The 19,853-nt window shown below is 41.9% G+C and overlaps 1 protein-coding gene across 1 annotated transcript in view; it reads left to right on the top strand.

Annotated features, from left to right (window-relative positions):
* The window catches only part of LOC309676867 (transcription initiation factor TFIID subunit 4-like), a gene marked incomplete at its 5' end in the record, with an annotated part of 144,626 nt that overhangs the window by 69,737 nt on the left and 55,036 nt on the right, over positions 1-19,853 (top strand). The window contains one exon of the mRNA XM_082489518.1: positions 6,742-6,798. Coding sequence (XP_082345644.1) covers positions 6,742-6,798 — 57 coding nt within the window. The remainder of the gene's footprint in view (positions 1-6,741; positions 6,799-19,853) is intronic.

Genomic DNA, 19,853 nt, shown 5'->3' with positions numbered 1-19,853 from the left:
TTTGGCTTGTTAAATGAGAGAATATTGCAAAATCTTACGTCCCATGCCTGGGAAACACTTGAGAAACTTCGTACCGCAAGGTTAGAAGAATAATGACTGATGTTCGCATTCCAGTGAGAGATTTTGGGGGAAGACAAACTTGACAGAAAAGGACAAATCATAAGGTATGCTATAGTAGCAACGCAACATACAGTTTCTTTCTAACTAAAAACCTAAAAATTGAAACTGAGAGTATACTGTTGCAGGAGCTAGCACCATCTCTTGGGCCTCGGGGATCTCTGCGTCACGGTCCACAACGTACGCGTATACCCGCCCCGAATGTATGGCCCCAAGCATTTCTCTAATTGACTTCCTAGTAATTCTTTGGATAGCAGAAGTGTTTAAAGACGTATTGGTCCCCAAAAGTGTGAGATCCAGTCACCTCCTGCTGCCGGAACAGCTCCCGTTTCAAACGTCCAGTAAGGCGGTGTGTCAGGTCCGGCTGCCTTGACTGCTGTTCCTTGGGGGCCGTCTGCCCGGGACGTCAACAGTCCAACGAGGGGCCGTCTTGTAGGTAAACACCTATGCAGAGGGCAGCGTCTGTAAAGGCAGTATGGGGGAGAGGCAACTCGGGGCCCCCGTTTGCGTTCCCGGGAAGGCCCCGCGGGCGGTTGTTTCCACGCGTGTGCAGAAGCAGAGACCTCTTGCATCCGTCTCGGGGGGGCTGGCACGGGAAACGGCAAGAAGAGCGAAGGAAAGTCTTAAGACTGCAGAAAGGTCAAAAGCCAGACTGAAAAAAATCATCCCAGGAGTTTACCTTTAGGTTTGACATTGTGTGTGGTGTGTGGATTTTCTTTAAAAAACAAACAAAGACAAACCCAACCCCAACCAAAGCACAGGTCTTTCTGTAGTAAAAGATGTGTTCCTGGCTGCTCTCCTAGCTGCACCCAAAACCTGGAAAATGCGTGTTTGCGTGTGTCAAATTGAATGAGGTTCTGGTTCTATAGACTAATAACGGAAATATTTCTGGCAGCAGGAGGAATAGGAGTTTATAGTTGGGGGGTTCTTTTGCTTTGGTTTTATTTCTGAATTGTTTTTTGGAGAGACTGGAGCTTTCTGTAGTAAAGAGGTACAGTTTGGGGTGGTCCTAGTTTTCAGAAAATCAACAAATAATACTTCTATGACATAATCTGTAATAAAGTGGATCGTGTTAAAATTACTGTGTTAATTCATCTGCTCAAACTGGCTAAATGCCAGTTTATTTTATTATCCAATTAATTTTGAAAATTAATTTCCAATATATACATTCTATTTGTCTATTATTTTGAGTGCTCTGTATTAGTAGCACAAGCCTGTCGAGTTGTGGGGTCTTAGATACGACCATCGCAGGAGTAAGGCCTCTTCTGTAAAAAGCATAATTACATAAGTAAAGGGAAAATCATGTGTAGTGTTGTTTGCAAAGTTAATTAATATTTATGGCTGATAGTGATTTTTATAGTGCTTTAGGCTGAAGGGCTTTTTTTACTGGAGAGAGAGAGAGCGAGCGAGCGTTGAAATTTGGCCGTGCAGATTTCCTTACACACGCACCCCGCGCTTACTCGCCGGGGCTGCCTCTGAGCCAGAGCCGAGTTCGGCCGTCACGCCAATTTAACGCCTTCCCTCTTCCGAGAGCGCGGGGATGCGATGCAGCTTTCCGTGAGATGAAGCACTCTCCGAACAGAAACTTATAACTCGCTTCTGATGAGAGGAGAGCAAAGAGGGAATTATTGTGTTGAGATAATTTTCTGAATTTTTAGGAATCTGTTATTTCAATTTTAATGATTTTAAAATAAATCTTTTTTTTTTTTTTTTCAGACCTGTGCTCTTGCATTCCACCTCACCGTGGTCGTAGCTCTGAATAGGGTTTTACCCTCAGCTATGCTGCTTTTAACTTTCACTTTTTATTAACAAAGCTAATGTGAAAGCAAAGTGTTTCATGTTGCCAATTTAATTTCTTTAATTAAAAGTGAAAGTTATAAGCTGGTACAGCCGTGGGTGAAGTTCTAATGTCATCAATGGGGAAAAATAGGTTTCAAATTGAAACTGTTGGCACAGCGGTGGCTCTCAATAGTACAGCACCTGCAGTTGTGACTCTTAACTTTATTTAATGAAAAAAGATGAATTTGAAGCATTAAAGACTCTCAGTATATGTATTGGGAAGGGGAGTAGAGCTGTAAGTGCCTTCACTGGGATCAGACGTCGCTGAACGCAGAAGACGTGTTTAGGAGGAGAGACCCTGTGCGACGTTTTCTAACACAGGTTTAACAAGCCGAGACTTCAAAATGATTATAAAACTAGTAGAAAACGGTTTTTGTTAGTGGTTCAAAATGTAACAAACAGTGCAGCTTTGACAGTACAAATTACAACAAAATACTGAATCACGATCATAATGAGGGACAGTTGGTCTGCTCATCTGCATAGATGCCCAGAGTATCCTCCAATTTTAAAAATAATCGTTGCGTGGATTTATTATGCGAGTTATCGATATCCTTACTATTTTAAAAATGCCTTTGCTTTTTACTTTAAGACTATTCTATGGAATACAAAATCCCCTTCTTCAAAGTGCGCTGTTACATGTGCGATTTGATGTCTGGTTTTGTGGCACTCTTCCTTCACGCAAGCAAGGGGAAAAGCTGAGGTTTGGAGCATGAGGGAGTTTGGTAACATGTAAATGAAACCCCGTATTTCTAACGTGTTTTGAATACACACATTTAACATATGCTGCTTTTCATACTTTGGAAGTCTAATATTTCCATAGACCTAATGCGACCTATGCAGTTTTCAGATAAATAAGATAGCAAGTTCCCGAACACAAAGCGCTTTCGTTCTCCACAATTAAAATATCAGGCTGTCTGGTCTAATAAAAGTAGCTGTGTTTGGGAGAAATGTTAACAAACCCGGTTTGGTGAATAAGTTCTCAGTAGGAGACGGCATTTAATGTATTTAAAAGTATGTTATCCGGTTAGGATCAGTCCTAGGTTTCTTTAAAATTCCTCTGGGAAGCTAGCTTGCTTCTAAAGGTGTTTACTCGTCAACATGAAAATATATTACGTCAACCCAGCTTGCTTTATTTACAGACCTAGATGTGAGGAATAGAGAGGGGAGGGGAAAGGAGTTGCCATAGACTCCTTGGAAGTATTTGAGTTGGGGGTTCTGTGACGGGGGGCTGTTTCCGAAGCTTTAGAGGAAGGAGGCGCTGGTGCGTTAAAACGTTTGGGGAAAACGTGTTTCACAAAACAGGTGAGATGCAGCATGTTAAGATTTAGATGTCAGAGGGAAAGGAGAAAGGAAGACAAAACCAAAAATGTATGGTGACTTCGAAGAAAAAAATTTAAACTGGAATTAAATTTAAACCTAGAAACGCTTAGTAAGTAGCTTGACAGCAGTAAGTGTAAAATATTAAAATAACTGGTGAGTAAAAACGGTGACATATAGACAAGCACTACAAGAGCTGAGCAGCAGCGAAATTGTTCAGACCTTCGGAGGAAGGAAAAGATGTTCACGTGTGGAATGGAGTGTAAAGAGAAGCCAGTGACATTTTTGAAGCTTATCTAGGCACCTCCGTTAAGCTTGACATTTTCCTTTGCTTATACTTGCTTTAATCTGTGTTGCGTTGGCATTGAAGAAGGCTTTCATAATTTACATTAGATCAGAAAGTGAAGAATTAATAAAATAGTTCACGTTTATACTTTTTCTTTTCCTTTAACGCATTTTAGCCTCTATACGCTGATGATTTTATTTCTGAAGCTTACTGATGTGCAAACTGACGTGGTAGTCAGCAGGAAGGTGTTTTAGTCTTAGCAATCTGTTTTTAAAAAAAAATCTATTAGAATTTATCCGAACACAAAAAGAAAGAGAAAATGACAGTTAAATTACTTAATTTTTTCAGTGTTACTTATACCAGTAGTGACACATCCAACGTAAAGTTGGAATTCTGCTTGTTTGAAACAAGAGCCAGCCGGAGCTCTTTGACACGGCCGTTTGGGCTGTGTTCAGGGGATAACCAGAAACTCAGAGTGTTATTCTAAATGTAAAAGCAGTTCCATCTTCACCTTCAATCCGGGTTTCTATATCTAGCATCCCCTGGCATTTTGGATCTTCATTACTGAAACAATTCCTGTATTTACGTCAGTCAGGAGCTGAGTACCTGTTTTCACCTCTGCAGTAATTTTTCTTATCTGTTTATTGTGAATGAGCTGGAGGTTTACACAGAGTAGATCATCTGCTTTTTTGCCTGCTTTGGGGATCTGCTGTTTCAGATTATCCTGAAGTCCGGTTCTCCTTTTATTTGGTCAGTTTTTGGAAAAAAAAAAAAGCCCCAACTTTTAAACGTGGTATTTTTTTAATCTGTAGCACTTCCAGAGTTTTTCCTTCGCTGATGGAGTCCAGGAAATTGCAGTGTTACTTTGCATCTGTTGCTTTAATTTTTCGTACAATATCCCCAAACACCGTGTAGATCTGGTATGTTTTCCGGGATTCTATCACTTTCTTGTAGAAACGTGGTAACAATATTAGAAGTCTCAGCCCGATTCTCTCAGGACGCTCTGCCTTCTCCTTAGGCTGAAGTGCTTTTAACTTGTGCTTTGCAGTTGGCAAATGATTCCGCTTCGTTCAGTAGTACCACAACACTTTGCATTTCTGTACCGCTTTCACTGCGAGGCTCTGAAGGCAATATAAGTTCGTTGTGCATTTATAAATTTATCATCAAAACCCACGAAAGGGCTAAATATGCTTTTCCGTACCTCCTGCTGGAGAAACTGAGGCACGCAGTGGCTGAACTGTCATCACAAAATGACAGAGCAGGGACCGAATCCCGCTCCGTTCATAAATAGCCACCGAAGCCCATCTGGAGAAGCAACTCATCGATCGGGGTTTTTTGTTTGGTTGGTTTCTAACCGAATAGGTATAAATATAATCAAGTTCTTAGTAATTTCTCTACCGAATAGAGTCCCGGCTCTCTGGCAGGTCCACGGTTTCATGAAACGGCTTTTTGTTCTTTAACCATTAACTAGATCAGATTATCTACACTTTTCTTGTCTGGCCACTGCAGTTGGGAGGAATCTCAGTCTGCGTGAGGTTGGAGTTTCTTTCTTGGTTGGCACAACTACAGCGTGAGAGTCTAATTTGGTCATTAGCTATCTCCAGATTCTAATGTCTCGTTCCTTTACTCCAGACGCCGCCCTGTCAAACTGCCTTTTCTGCCGACGGGCACAAAAGCACTGGTCGGTGGTGGTGGAAGATGAAGCTAATGCGCACAGTGGAAGAGTCAAGCACATCTTCTAAAAATCTCATCATTATTGTTTAGTTTGGCCATTCTTTGTCACCACTGTCTTTTATACGTGTGCTATATTAGCTGAAAAAATAATCCCAGTTTAAAAAAAGAGGCAAGCAGGAAAAAGGGAGAGTTCAGTGTCCTTGGTGCCCCGTCTGCCAAATCACAGTCGGGGCTCTCTCCAGGCGTATCAACAATAGTACATATGCCCTTACCCCTAAAACTGATCTCCTTTTGGCGGTGTTCATGGATTTTTAACTTCTGAGCAGAGTACGTTATGAAAGATTCAAACAAGGGGAAGAAATCTGAGCGTATGTAAGTTTGCAAGCTAGGATTCTTTCAAGTTTCAGCTCCGTCTTCTGCATAGAAAGAGGCAAAGATAGGTAGGAGAGGGCATAGCTATCCGTATTCCTTCAGGAGCTGTGTAAATGCTATCGCTTCAAATCTCAAAGAAATATAGAAGTAAAACAATTACATCTTTCAGGTATTGGGAACAACAGTTCTCCATGGACGTCACAAGTTTTATTGCGCCTTCTTACAGCGCTTTGTGCAACCTTTCCTGAGCACTGACCAGTCGTGCAATTAAAGAAGTATAACGCATATGTTATCTACCTCTTGAGTTTTGAATTCTGTCAATTTGACTGTGTTTAGGGAGCATAAATAAGAATTTAATAACTTCAACATATGGTTGTAAAAGTGTCTGTAACTAAAGAAATGTACTCTTATGGATTGTTATTGCAATTAAACAGTTATTCTTAATGGGTTTTTAGAGCTTTTGTTCCTGGGTTTGAAGGAAGATACGGGAGTTGCCATTTGGCAATATTTCTCCAGTTTCAAAAATTGCAACATTGATATTATTAGTAGTGCACAAATGAGTTTAACTAATGTGTATTTCTATGCTGTACTCAAAGTAAGCGCATACAGATAGTAACGTCTTTCTTATGAAGATCTATTGTTCAGGAGGGTGACTTCACAACTGCTTTCTCCACGTTCTCTGCCAAGAGCTGAATGAAAGCTTAGTTGCAAACAGTACATTATTTTAAAATAAGTGACTATATGGAGCTTAAATGTAAAAGTTCAGATAATGGAAAGGGTGTCACTTCCTCTCTCGGATGCTTCAATTTGTTTGTATTAAATAATTGAAATTAAACCTGTACGGAAACTTTAGCATTGACAAAAACATGGTTGGGTGGGGTTTTTTTGGTTGGTTTTTTTTTTTTTTTTTTTTTTAATTTAAATCCAGGGTAGATCTTATTTACAACTGAATATTTAACAGTCTTTTGGGTGAGGCCTACGGGTTTGAAATTGCACTTCTCTGAATTGAAGCATCCCATCTTTGACACCTTGTATCCTGTTCCCCTTTCTTTGCTATTTTTTAACTTACTGCAACAGATGAGGGGTTCTTAAACCATCTGTTAACCTTTTTTCCCCCATTTTTTTTAAACATGTAGAGTCGCTCAAGGCAAGAAGACCCAGAGCAAGCCAGACTGAAACAAAAAGCAAAGGAGGTAAGCAGAGCTAGAGATCATTACACTTGACATTTCAAGGCTTGAACATATTAATTTTTTATGCCTTGCTACTTGTATATCGTTAATAAAAATCTGACTAAAAACTTTTTAGGATGTATTTGTTGCTTTGCCTTTGATCTTAATGTTTGCAAACTAATACATTAATACATGTGAAGCCTAAGGAGATTTTTATAGGAGAATATTTCCATACATTACATTTTCATTTCCATTTTAGGTAGCTCTAGCTTTTGTTGGGTTGTTGATGACAGCAGCACTAGATTTCGGTGGAAAATATATGCCTTTGTCTTTTTGTAAAATGTCACTTTCTTAGAAATGTGCTACTTAACAATTTTGTTCTGGTAACAGTCTTTCGAGTAATGTCATTGCCAGCCGTTTTCTCTGCAGTGGGGTTCAGTGGACTATTTACTCATCAGTCTGAATTACAACAATCTAAAAATTATCAAATCATTTCAGATGAAGATTTGATATGTTATTCTAAGAGTAACTGTTTGTGAACTACTGAGTACCTTAATTTGCTGTAAATGAGAACGGCTGTCCTTTGCTTAAGGCATCTTATGGCTTAGGGTCGGGCTGTAACTTAAATCAACTAGAAAGACTAAAATATCTGTCAGTTGAAAGTCATTCCTACTTCAAAAAAATAGCAACATCATTTGCAGCAAACTGGTGCTTTTTTTTTTTTTTTTTTAGCCAACTTCTTTGGATGTATGTATTAGAAGGTAATTATACATTAGAAGGTAATATATACAGAAAAATGCATATAGCAAGTTCTTTTCTATTGACCCGTTCTCCCTGTTTTGTTTCCCTGTTGGCAGTATTCTACAGTTCCGTTAGCTATACAGATTTTATATATATAACAGTCAAAAAAATCCAAGCAGTGATTGAGTTTTATTTGTCTTCTTTTTTCATTATGTAGTCAGATTTGCTAAAATGAGTTCTTGTAAACATTAGACCATGCCTTAGTGTTTCCAGAGTGGGGTTTGTCAAGCAAGTATTCAAATGAAATGGAGTAATCAAGTTATTTGGCAGGAAGAGACACGGGATATTAATACTACTTGAGTTTAGCGTGTAGCCAGTGTATGCAAAGGAAGAATCAGATCTGTGAAAATAATTGACGGCAGGCAAAACTTGCTGCTGAGCTGGGAACGGGAGCTGCCGCGCTGCTGGAAGTGAAAGCGCGCTAGAAATAACTGCATCTCTTCCTGCCACAATATTTGCATTCATTGTAATTCTTTTTTGGCCATTGGAAACTTGAGGAGGCAAAAGGAAACGACAGGGCTAGTAAAAACACATTTTCTAGTAGTCGGAATGAAATAGAGGACTGATGGAAGCCGTGATGGGAGACCGGCCCTCCAGCCAGCGTTGTTGCTGTTGGTGTAGCCGCAGGACTGCTTCTGCCTTGGATGAAAATTCGGGTTGTCCGTACAAGCTGTGTTCCTTACCCACTAGAGGGAGTGACGCTGTGCTGACATGCGAATAAAAGAGAGTGTATGAAATGTATTCCGAGTAGTGGTAATAGTGGTATTAGTAAAGACGTAGCAAATATTTTGGTGGTAACCCAATCAGAAATGCTGAGATCAAACTGGTATGTGACTTTCAAGTAGTGACGTTCCTGGGTACGCTAACGTGTTTGAGTAAGTGCAGAATGAATCCTGGGCTTTCTGTTGGAGTGCTGCGCCCTATTCTTTTGTACATTAGCCCTGCCTTTTTTCCCACCCTTCTCATGAAAGTGTATAATTTGCTGGCACCGTGCCTCTCTCTGAAGTTGCATTTCAATCTACGAATTTGAAACCATAAGGAATATAAGCATGTCTCTCTCTTTAGCAATTAGGGTTCTAAAGCTCTTTCTTCTAAAGCTCTTCTAAAGCCCTAGTTTAGAGACTTTCACCTAAAATATTCAAATATATTTAATAAAAACATATTCTTTTGCATTAACTTCTGCAAAGGGGAGTGGGACTGGCAAGATTTTGGTTTAATATTGTTCGTATTTTTTTCTCTGTTGGATGCTGAATATATGCTGGTGTCTCAAATTCTATTGGCACTGCCAAAATAAAAAAAAACCACCAATTTTATAGTATAAAAGGTCCATTAGATAGAGTGTCCTTGGCATGGCTTTGTTATTCTAAATTGAAAGTATTGAATCAACTCCTACAAAAATGTAAAAATTTCAAAACTTCTCTGCCAACTGGGCTACTCTTAAATGGGCACGTGACCCATCACTGAGAGAGAAATTGGATTTCTTCCAGGTTTTGTATAAGCTGATGAATATAATACTGTCAGATTTGATAACAAGACGGATTTGAAGCTGTGTTTCCGTGATTTCTGTGTCGTGAATATTGCCTGAAGACCTTTGTTGCTCAGATATTCTTCTGGCCAGGAGTAAAGGGGCTACTAGGTAGTGATTTTAAAAGCATAAAGAGGGCACCCGAGAAACCTGCAGCATTTTTAGCTTGTGTTACTTGCTTAACGATACGATTGCCACATAGTTTGTTTCTTGCATATCAGCAAAGCGGCTGATAACTTCGTTATAGTGTTCTGGAAATGGGTAATGTTTCAGAGTCCGCAGCGCGCCCGCGGTTGAAGAGTGACACTGCTGCGTTCCTTCTGCTCACCCGGAGTCCGCGACCCTCCTCTCCAAAACTGAGCGTGGTCGGTACTACACCCTGGTTGCCTGCCAGGTAGAAATGGGGGAATAGCTAAACCAGTGAAACCAATCTATGAAGTCTCATAGAGAGAACATAGCCCAAGATACCAAAAAGACATAAAGTCTTTATTATGTATTCCAATTTCTCCCTCTGTCATCTTCAAGAAAATCTTTTAAATCTTTAAGACAAGCTTTTCAAAACATTGAAAGAACTCTAGAAAACATTGTCTTGGAATGAAAAATAAGGGTACCAACACAAGGATAATAGGATGAAGAGGGAAGAAAGAAGACTAGCAAACGGTATTTGTTCCAAAACGTTCTCCTTTATGGGTATTTTGGAGTCTTTCATTCCATAACATCCTGGGTTTCTTCCTAATTTAAAAAGAAAGAAAGAAAAGTTCCATTTCTTTCGCAGAACTTTTACCATTAGGAAGTCCTCTTCTTGCTTATTGGTGTCATCAAGCAAATGTCCAGGGAGATCACTGCGTCCTTTGAACGCGTTTAAAAATGAAATTGGTAAGGTGAAGATTATTTTATGTTCTGTTCTGAAAGTCCATCTTACTCCATTTATTAGCCAGTCTTCAAAGCGCTCTGAACTCAAAACTGGCAGAAATCAAGTTCAAATTGCATTTAAATACTTCTCCAAAAGAAACAGACAGTCCATCTGCATGTGGTCGTGTTGGGGAGACTAGCCATAGCAGCCCGGTGCAGAACAGCACCCTCGCCGTTCAGTCAGCGCAAACCCACTCTCGTTTCAGTTTGATTGACTTCTTTTGCTTCAGCATTAACCTGTTTCAAACGGACTTGAGCGAAAGCAGTGGGAGAGGGTGCCCGGGGGGTGACATGCCTTCAAACTCTCTGGCTGCTTTCACACTTTTAAATTGGTGCAGCTTTTTGTCAGTGGACATTATATGATTGTTTTAGTGGTAAACCTATTTAATAACCTCGTTAGAAATATTTTCCATTGAGACTATTTCGGGGGGAAAATGCCGCTCTTCAGCTGTTACTTGTTACACTGTTTTGTAACATAAATTCCAAAACGTTTGACTCCCAGTACAGCTTCATGTAAGAAATAGCGTCATTTATGAGCAGTGACTATTTCATACTGTGTGATCAGAGCTTTTAAAATCAAGTTTTAGAAAATACGCTGATTTATGTAGTCTGTTGGAAGCACGGAAAGTCACAAATATAAGTTAAAGAAATTATGAGTTCTCTAATTTCCATTAAAAGGATTCATTAAATAGGACATAAGACAGGCCATATAACTGATAGCAGGAATAGATCCACATTAGGAATAATTGAGTCAACACTTAAGAATTAATACTAGAAATGATTTACAAGAAAGGCAGGGAAGGTAAGATCCCGAACGTCCTTTCTGTCACAGGTATTTGTCTACGTATTCAGTGTCTCTTGGCTAAAAATCTTTTCATTTAAAGGTCAAGTAGCCGAGTTTGGTCCTGAAAGATTAACTCGGTGAAAACCTTTGTGTCATCACCGACCAAGAACGTTGCATAATAATAAAAACTTAGACCGGCCACGGTAAGTGTCTGGGCACGTATCCAGTGCCTGGGTCGGGTTCGGTAACGCTGGATTGAATCCGTTCTCAGCTGTGCTCGTTAACCGCGCGGGGGGAACCTCCGACCTGTTGGTATCCGTCCTGGACGCCGTACCTGGTTGGGGGAAGGCGAAGGCGGCCCTTGGGCTGCCTCTGTCAGCACAGACAGCCCATCTTTCTCGGGTTGGGTCAAGTCCTTTGGCAGTGGGGTGTGTTTCAGCGGGTTGCAGTTGTGGCTGTTGCGGTGGCTCGGCGCCTTGGGAGCGCCCGGTCCTTGCGTAGGCGGACCGGGGTCGGGCTTGTTCCTCGCTCCCCGCGGGAGCCGTGCCCACTGCAGCACCCCGGTACCGCTCTGCTCGCGGACCGCCGTCCCCCGCCTCTGCGGGGTCCCCCGGGGCAAGAGCAGTGCTCGGCTAAGGCTGAGGTTTGTGACTTGTGTCCCTTCCTGAGTTCCGTGCACAAAACTATCTGGCCTGTTGGCAGAGAGAGTTCTATAAGAAGCCATAGGATCCTTCCCTTACTTACAAATAAAAATGAAATCTGTACATCATACGATGTGTATCTCACGTGGCTCTAACACCGCCTTAGAAATTTTAAATCCCACACGAAAAGGTAACTTGCCTCAGCAGAATTAATGAAACTCCAGCATCGCGTATGTAACAATTAGATTATGAAAACAATTTTACTCTAAATAATTTCTTGTCACCACATTAGTATTCATTTATCGACTCCGTAGGAGTAGTTTCTTTTAAAGTATTTAAATAATGGTTTACTGCAGGTATCCCTGTTTTCATAAGGCATTATTGAAAATGAAAAGCAAACAAAAAGGGTTTTGTTTTCTTTGGTAGGTTCATTTAGTCCCCTTTTTAGCAAAACCAAAAGATTGTACTGGTCATGCAGCATCTCTCGTGCTGAGAAGTCTAAAGTTTTCTATTTTACCATGCCTGACATAAAAATATTGATTCAAAAGCAACAATCTTCTCTTAAAAAGGTTTCTTCTAAAACATTCCACTGAGAAATGGAGCACTTGGACAGAAATAAGTTTAAATTAAATTTCCACCTAGCTCTGTAACCCATCTGAGGGTCAGCGGGTGGAAAGAAGGCAAAGGTAGGAATATGATACCTGAAGTAATGATAGTGCAACATTTAGGCAATAATGACTCCTCAGAACGGAGTTGTTTCATAAATAGCTTTTCCGCATCAGCTTACCGATGTTATAGCTGTGATGCAGAAGGAAAGCAAGCATTTTTGTCATCGCGAGTAGAAGGTTAGGTAACAGAGTCGCTTTGTGCACACTCTCCCTTTACCACTGGTCTGTTGTTTGTACCCAGAAGGATGCTCGGACTACTCCGGTACTGTCTAAGCCCACGCAGCGCTGCTGTGGGTTTGCCTTTAAGGTACAAGACTTTCTTGAAATTATAAAGTTGTTGCAGTGACTTCAAGTGTTGGTGTTAAACTTTTATCTGAAAGAAGTGGTCCTGTCTGTTATCAGTCGGAGTACCTTCATGAAAATCCTGCTGCTTTATGTTAACTGTATTTTTTTCCTTTTGAGTAGATACTGCTTAGATGTACAGATATATTACGGTAACGGTCACCAATTCTGGTAACTGGAGCTGACTATGAACTCCTGGGAAGGACAGGAGAGGAATGGTATTGTATTTATGTATGCAAATGCTGCTGCTGAAGAAACAAGAAGGTCTATAACCAGTAATGTGTTAATTGCATATGAGTATTGCTGTGTAACTCTTCCAAAAGTACATATTCGTTTAAAGACAATGGGTTTTGCCAAAAAACTTCCTGTTTTCCGAGGGTAAGGTATTACCCTGCCATGAATTCTACAAGTGCTGAAGAACTTCGGGCAATAGTAGTCTTACTATTCAGCAGAAGTTTTTGCATCTCTCTCTGTAAAATGGAAGACCGTGACACTTCCGACCTGTTTTGCTCCGCTTAGAGCGGAAGGGATGGCAGTGGTTTGGCTGAGGACGAAGCGTGGTGTTACCCGTGCTGTACAGTCACCAAACCGGGCAATCGCTGGGAAAAAGCCAGGGGATCAAAGGGATGGCCGTAATATTTTCCAACTGAGTCAAATTGTTTTACCCCTGCTTAGGTAAAATGTGTATTAATTAGAGTTGAGTCAAGGGCTAGATTTTTTTTGGTCTTTCCTCTAACCCAAGCTTGACCCAAGGTTACCTCATCAGTCTAGCAGAAATCTAAATTAAATCCAATCCTGTCCAACATCGTAATTTCCTTCTACAAAATCATGCTGGTGGAGTTGCACAGCGACGCGCGGTTTTAGCGGACATACAGTGCTTAGCTCTTGTGCAGTTAACGTGAGCGCTTGGGTTTGTGTGACTGATTAGAACTGTTGGTTTTAGCATACTACAAGGAACTATTGTTTTACTGATAGATGAGCTAAATACATGGGCTTTCCTAACAAACAAACTATTTCTGTACTTGATAGATCTTTATATTATAAAGTAAGAGTGCTCTTCTTAGTTTTGGGGTTTTTTTTATACTTGCTATCTGGAAAACAAATTCGTAGCACTTTGTTTACTCCCTCGCTGGAGTGCCATACAAACCGCGTGCACTGTGTGGGCAGGATCGTTAGTATCGAATCGACGTGTTGCGTTACCCGACGAAGACCCGGGTGAGACTTGTGAGTGTGTGGGGGGTGTTCATAGGCGCAGATGAAGGAGGTCGCGTACCTCGGAGAACGGGGGCTGATACAAAACAGAGTATGCCGAGAGAAGGGACCAAGGAAGCAAGCTGTCGGGTCGGGCACGGTTCGTAGCTTAGCTGCTGCCTCGTGTCAGGGTAAAGTGAGTCCAGAAGAGGCGTTTGGAAGACAGCAGCCCTCAGATTAACGCAGCAGCAGCGCAAATTCCTTAGGTTTTGTATGACAAATGTATTTGTCCTGATGCGGTCTGCGATTTGAGACGTCGGCAGCTGTGTAGGTAAATGAAATAGAGTAATCGCCATGCCTTGCTACCAAAAGGTTCCCACGTGTCTCTGAGAATCTGGGGACATTAAACAAGTAAGAGTGGTATATGTTTGTAAAAACTGGCTTGTCTTTTCAGGATTCTTACTTGTCTTCTCACCTTTCCCAACAAAATTTTAAGTAAGTGTGTGCTCTAATTTGCAAATAAAACTAGTGAGGAAGACTCGAGACTCATTTTGAAATTGGAGTTTAGCTCTGTTGTGAAATATATTCAGTTTGTGTTTGAACATTTCCAAGAGAGCAATACCTGTTACAAATTCTGCTTTACCCAATGGATTTAATTTTTTTGAAAAAGCTGAAAAGGAGGCCGGGGAGGAGAAATCCATCCCTGTCGTTTACATCGTGTTCCAGATTGCACACACACTGACGGAGTGCTGCCTAATCCAGATTGTTATAACAAGTAGTTCTCTCATAAAGCAATAGGACTACTGAAATAGGAATTTCCAGAACTTGGCTTTAGAATGGCGTAAGCTTTTTGTAAAGAATTTCTTAAGCTGAGGACGACTTGGCTTTTCTGCATCTCGCCAAAATACTCCAGCAGGGGCTTTCTCTTGTAAAATGGATTCTCTGAAGGTGGCGTCTGAGTTTTCCACTGCGGGAAAGTAACCGTAGAATTTTCCGCCCTTTAGATCCCCTGCAGTTTTCCTTCCGCGGATGTAGGAATAACCAGTGCTACTGCTTTTGGATTTCAAGGCGCTGCTGAACAGGGTGCCAGGCAGCCCCGATTTTCTAGTCCCTTTTGGGTGCCCAGACAGCAGAGCTCGGAGCAGAGATAAGGGAGCTGTTTTCTTCCACCTCTGCGGTGTGAGGTTTGTGACGAGGGTGGTTTGGCTTTGCCTCTCCTGAGTATTGACAGCTGCATCCAGCGGTTGTGCGAGGGGCAGCGAGGAATGCATGCAATGGTACTTCCTTTTCCGAAAGATTTTTTTTTTTTAAATTATTTTTGTCTATCTAAATATATACATGTATAGAGATATATATATATATCAGATCAGTTTCTGCAAGGAAGATGTCCAGACTGGATTTCCAGTTCTCCTTCCTTCTTTGTTGCTCTGGCACAGAAAAGAAAAAAAAAAAAGGGGGGGGGGGGGGCGGAGAAGGGGAGGGAAGATTCTTTAATTTGGAGCAAGCTGTGAACGTGGAAAAATCACATAACTGTTTTATCTGAACGCTGCGACAGCTCTACTTCCAAATAATAGTGCTTTAGACTTTAGAATATGATCGCCTGTTTAATAAGTAGAGGGCAGCAAATGTCAGCTGTGTCTGCTTGTCAGGAACCGAGGAGGTTGCTTGGACAACGATCTAAATTATTATTTAGATGTTTTGGTCGCTTAGTCGAGCCTGCCCTGCGACAGAGAAGCTTGCAAGGAGAGGTCAAGGTGTACTGAGGCTGCAGCCCGCGGGGCGAGTTTTCCCCCGTCCTCCGTACGCGCATCGGCTTCTCGCTCCAAAATAAACCTGAACGAGGGCTTTAATTCTGCCGCTGAGCTAACATGTTTGTAAGCCCTGTTTGGCAGCCTCGCGGCGCCCGCGGCGGCACACAGCTGCCAGCTTTCATCTGCCCCAAGTTCCTCCGGGCGCTCCGCCTCACATGATGGAACCTCGGGGGGGGGGGGGGGGGGTTGAGACGCACCTACTCCATCTTCTGTTCCTCTGCCCACTCAGTCTGGGCGCTGCACATCGCACCGGCAGCCGGCAGCTGGCCGGCAGCGATCAGCTGCGTGCCTCCTGCTGACAAACCGCCCGGCTCCTCTTTGTGCAAGACCCACACGCAAAGACCCACCCGCCGTCCCTTCTGCGCCTTCGCCCGGCTGTGGGCTGGGGGGGCGTTTGCATCTTCCGCGGCGGTACGATGGCGCGACCCCCTTTGAAATGCGGACGTTTCCTGGAACGGGCTGCGCTGCCCAAAATCTGGGCTTTGCGGCTAGCCGGTTAGCGGGGGCTGAAGGAGTGCGGGGGAGCAGAGGTCAAGCTAAAGTTGGAACCACGGGAGTAAAATTTTAAAAAGAGGAATTTAAAACTTCCTTGCCGGCACGATTTTGCGAGAGGTGATAGATGCGCGCGCGACGCTTCCTGCACCTCCAAGTAATTTATCACATAGACCAGACATTCATTTTCACGGCTCTCTCGAAGAGTACGTTATTTAGCAGGTTGTAAAGTCAGGTACAAAGAAATAACCTGATCCTGCAAATCTGCTTTGTAAATGTCTGCTGTAATCCCTGCGAGGTCCGTCCGCGTCTCCCGGCTGGGCCGGGACAGTTCCTGCGCTTACGTGTGTATGGATTTGCGGTGGAGCGGTGCGGACATCAGCTTGGTTGTCCTTTTCAGGCCGTTTATTGGGGTAGAGCTCTAAGGAATATTTACTGCAGTTAACAGCAGCGTAAGAAGTGCCAGGTTCGGCGTAGTAAACAGACTCCTCTCCTGAATGAGAAGCCGGGGGGCTGGCCAGTGACCTGCAGAGGTCATGAACGGTGTGTTACCATCCATGTCCTATTTTTAGTGTAGTCTTGTCATTAAACATACCTTTGTGTCAGCCTGTGAAAGCGTCTCTGAATAGTTACATCATCTTGGTTGAATAATGAGATGCTGCTCAACATACCCTGAAAAAGTAGGTCCCCTTTAGTAATTTTTTAAATAAATAAAATGTACTATTGCCATTCACAATGTAAACAGGATGGTCGTTTTTCCCTCAAGTAAATGTTTACTAAAGGTAGATACGATTATCTCTAAAATGTAAACACTCGGAAGGCATTACTGTACTTGTAACGCTATTAGCCAGTTGAGTAATGACTTTTGTTTTCGTGTGGTGTTGAAAGTTGCTGCTGAACTGGTGGTTAACGTCTGCTTTTCCATGGAAACGGTCAGAAAGATGTGAATGGGCTTTTCTGCAATGGGAAAGTCCATTATATATTCGTGCTGACGAGCGTACGCTGAGGTATTACAGACTCCTTAAGACTGATATCTCAGTATCTGTAGGATTGAAGCGAAGTGCATTGGAAAACAGTGTGATGCAATTACAGTTCATGGGTTTATTGACTCTGCACAGCCATGTGAAAATCCAAATAAGCGATGTGAAGTAGGGAGGAGGCTGCCTTTACACTTCTCCGTCCTTTCCCTTCGCGACTACTCAGTCTGTTTAGTTTCAGAACAGACATTCATGTTCTCGAAACAGAAATAACACCGTGTAGATTTCTGAAGGTTTCTCTTAATCTTCTTTTTTTTGACATACTGTCAGGCTTTTAACGGGGTTTTCACCCTATATGGCCAAAACTCATATTCACCTCAAGGTACGTGAAAATCTATTCATTTTTCCCAAAATTAAGAATTATATAAAAAAATTTAAATCTATCCTGGAAGAAGTGCTCGTATCTGGCAGATCTCTCAGACAAGTCAAGTGAGCTTTAGGAAGGTGTCAGATAGCCAAAATGGGAAATTACAGTGACCAGAAAAACTGAACTGGAGTGTTAATTGTGTATGGGGAGACAGGAGAGAGGGAGAATGTTCACTTTATAAGAAATGTAATAGAAGTGAGATTGGTGAGAACAGAGCACATTTTTCATGAGAAGTTAGGCTATTTATTTATTTATTTTCAAGACCTGTGTTTGACTTCTGGAGAAGTTTGATACATGCCTTAGTGTTAAGGCAGCCCGGCAGGCTGTGGCTGTAAGGGCCATCTGCCGGCGCCCGAGCCGTGCGGTAGGGTACCTGGGGAGTATCTCGGGATATCTGCTGTCTCTTACCGTGACAGGTAGTAGTTAAGAAGGTGGTTGAGTATACGTTACTACCTCACTGTATGTGCTGCTGTTTAATGAAATGAAACACTTTCAGCTTCCTATTTTGAGGAAGAGTAAATTCAGTATTCAACCAAATTGTTCTCTCTGTTTCAATAATGGTCTGTCATTAAAAGTTGCCAGTTTTTCCTTCTTCAGCCGTGTGTTCCGGGAATCCATTGTTTACTAGAGTGTGCCAGAAAGCATAAATATGGGATGATTTCTCCCCCCCCCCCCCCCCCCCCGAATATAAATTGTTCACATCTTTTAGCTGTTTTGCTTTTTTGATGATCTACGTGACCACAAGATAGAGTGGTGCAGACCTCCAGCTTGCATGGAAAACATCTAAAGGACTTGCAGCTACACTAGCTGACCCTATAAACGTCTCTAATTTAGCCTCAAGATGAAACCTTGTGCCTTATTGTAGGATACAGAAGTTGGACAATGGTCTGGATTACACTAGAGATGTCACTTCTCAGAGGAGAAAGGTACCTTCAGGCCATGAGAGGCTCTGGATGATTTTCTGAGACCAGTTGTTAGTCCCAGTTTTGTCAAGGTTTAATCCCAGTCATTTACATAGAGGTAAAATACACTTTGCTGTTGAGCTAAGCTTTTGCGCGTGGCGCGCAGTCACGGTGCTGGGGCTTCAGTAATAGGTGATGGCGTTCTGCTCTGTATTCTTTGATGCTTTGGCTGTAGAGCAATTATAATGCCTATTTAAGCATCTTGAACATTGTTACCTTATCTAAAATGCATACGTTCCCTGAAGTTGTCAATTGGTGATTTTGTGAACGTTACAGTAGATGATGATTTCTGGGATCTGCTCAGCTGTACAAAAGAAAAAAAAATCGTAAATGTTCTTCTCGTAAATATCCTCAGGTAATATTAGCTGATGAGACATTAAAAATAATTCCTGAGTAAAAAATGCTCATCTGTCCATCTCTCTATCTGGAGAGATTATTTCTGGTTAGTACTGAAATCTGAAAACAAATGAAAACCTGGATCTGCTGGAGATGGAAATCGATGTGTGCCTTAGCCGGCACGGCAGCGTCGGGGAACGCCAAGAACACGTGGTGGGCTGGGCGGCAAACCTGAGGATGATCCCACTGTTTCGTCTCCGGGATTTTTATTTTTGCCCTGTTTGCCTCTTAGTGCATTTTTGCTCCTGTCACTTTTTAAATATGTGTTCCTCATATTTAAAATACTGGAAATGGAATTCTTCTCTGTCGCACCGCTGTAACTCTGGAGTAACTCTGCTGACAGCAGCAGCAGCGCTCAAAACAAACAGAATTTGTCCCTCTGGTATTAGATACAGCCTCATATCAAAACATCTCCTCCTGTAGACAATTATGATTTGTTGTTGTCAGCTACATTTAACGTTTTTACTTAAATGCGAAATATTTTTTCATTTATATATAAAAAATGATCTGTGTTTTATGTATCGCATTTATTGGAAAATCAACTAAAAATTTTGTGGGTTTGCATTAATTTCAGGTTTTGCATATTTAGTGTGTATTTCCAATCTCACTTTGATTTTGTTATTTAAGATGCAAAGAAGAACGTAAAGCTTTTTAATGCACCAATCCCTTTTCTTTTTGCAGTAGTTTCACGTTTAATTACGTCTGTCTTTGCTAATAAATGGTGTGCCAGAGTTGGTGAGGTATTTCATAAAGCGAAGCCCTTTGAGTTGGTTACCGAAACAATAAGCGTTTGTGACAGGTTGTTTGCCGAATACTTCCTCTGTGCGTATGGCAGATCATGGTTCAGTTGTTGGCACGTTATCCATTGTGCCTCGGTGTTAAAAGAGGGTACCTCCCGGCCTGCGCTGAGAGCTGCTCTGCGCTGTCCCAGCGGTGGTGGGAGCCGAGAGGAGTTAGGAGAAGCCCACACATAAGAAGAAGGGGAGAAGATGAACACAGCAAATAGCTTGCGGTGATTGCAGCTTTCTGCTCGTGATCTCTGACAGTATTTATTATGAGTTTTTCCACTGAATTTAAAACTGCTTTCAAACAGTTAATGTGTTCCGTAATAGAAGGTCATTAGATATTCTTCAAATTTCTAGCCAGAAAA

Source organism: Vanellus vanellus, assembly GCF_965231255.1.
Source record: "Vanellus vanellus genome assembly, chromosome: 12".
Lineage (NCBI taxonomy): Eukaryota > Metazoa > Chordata > Aves > Charadriiformes > Charadriidae > Vanellus > Vanellus vanellus.
The sequence above is the reverse complement of the archived record's forward strand: the minus strand, read 5'-3'. Positions and strand labels throughout refer to the sequence as shown.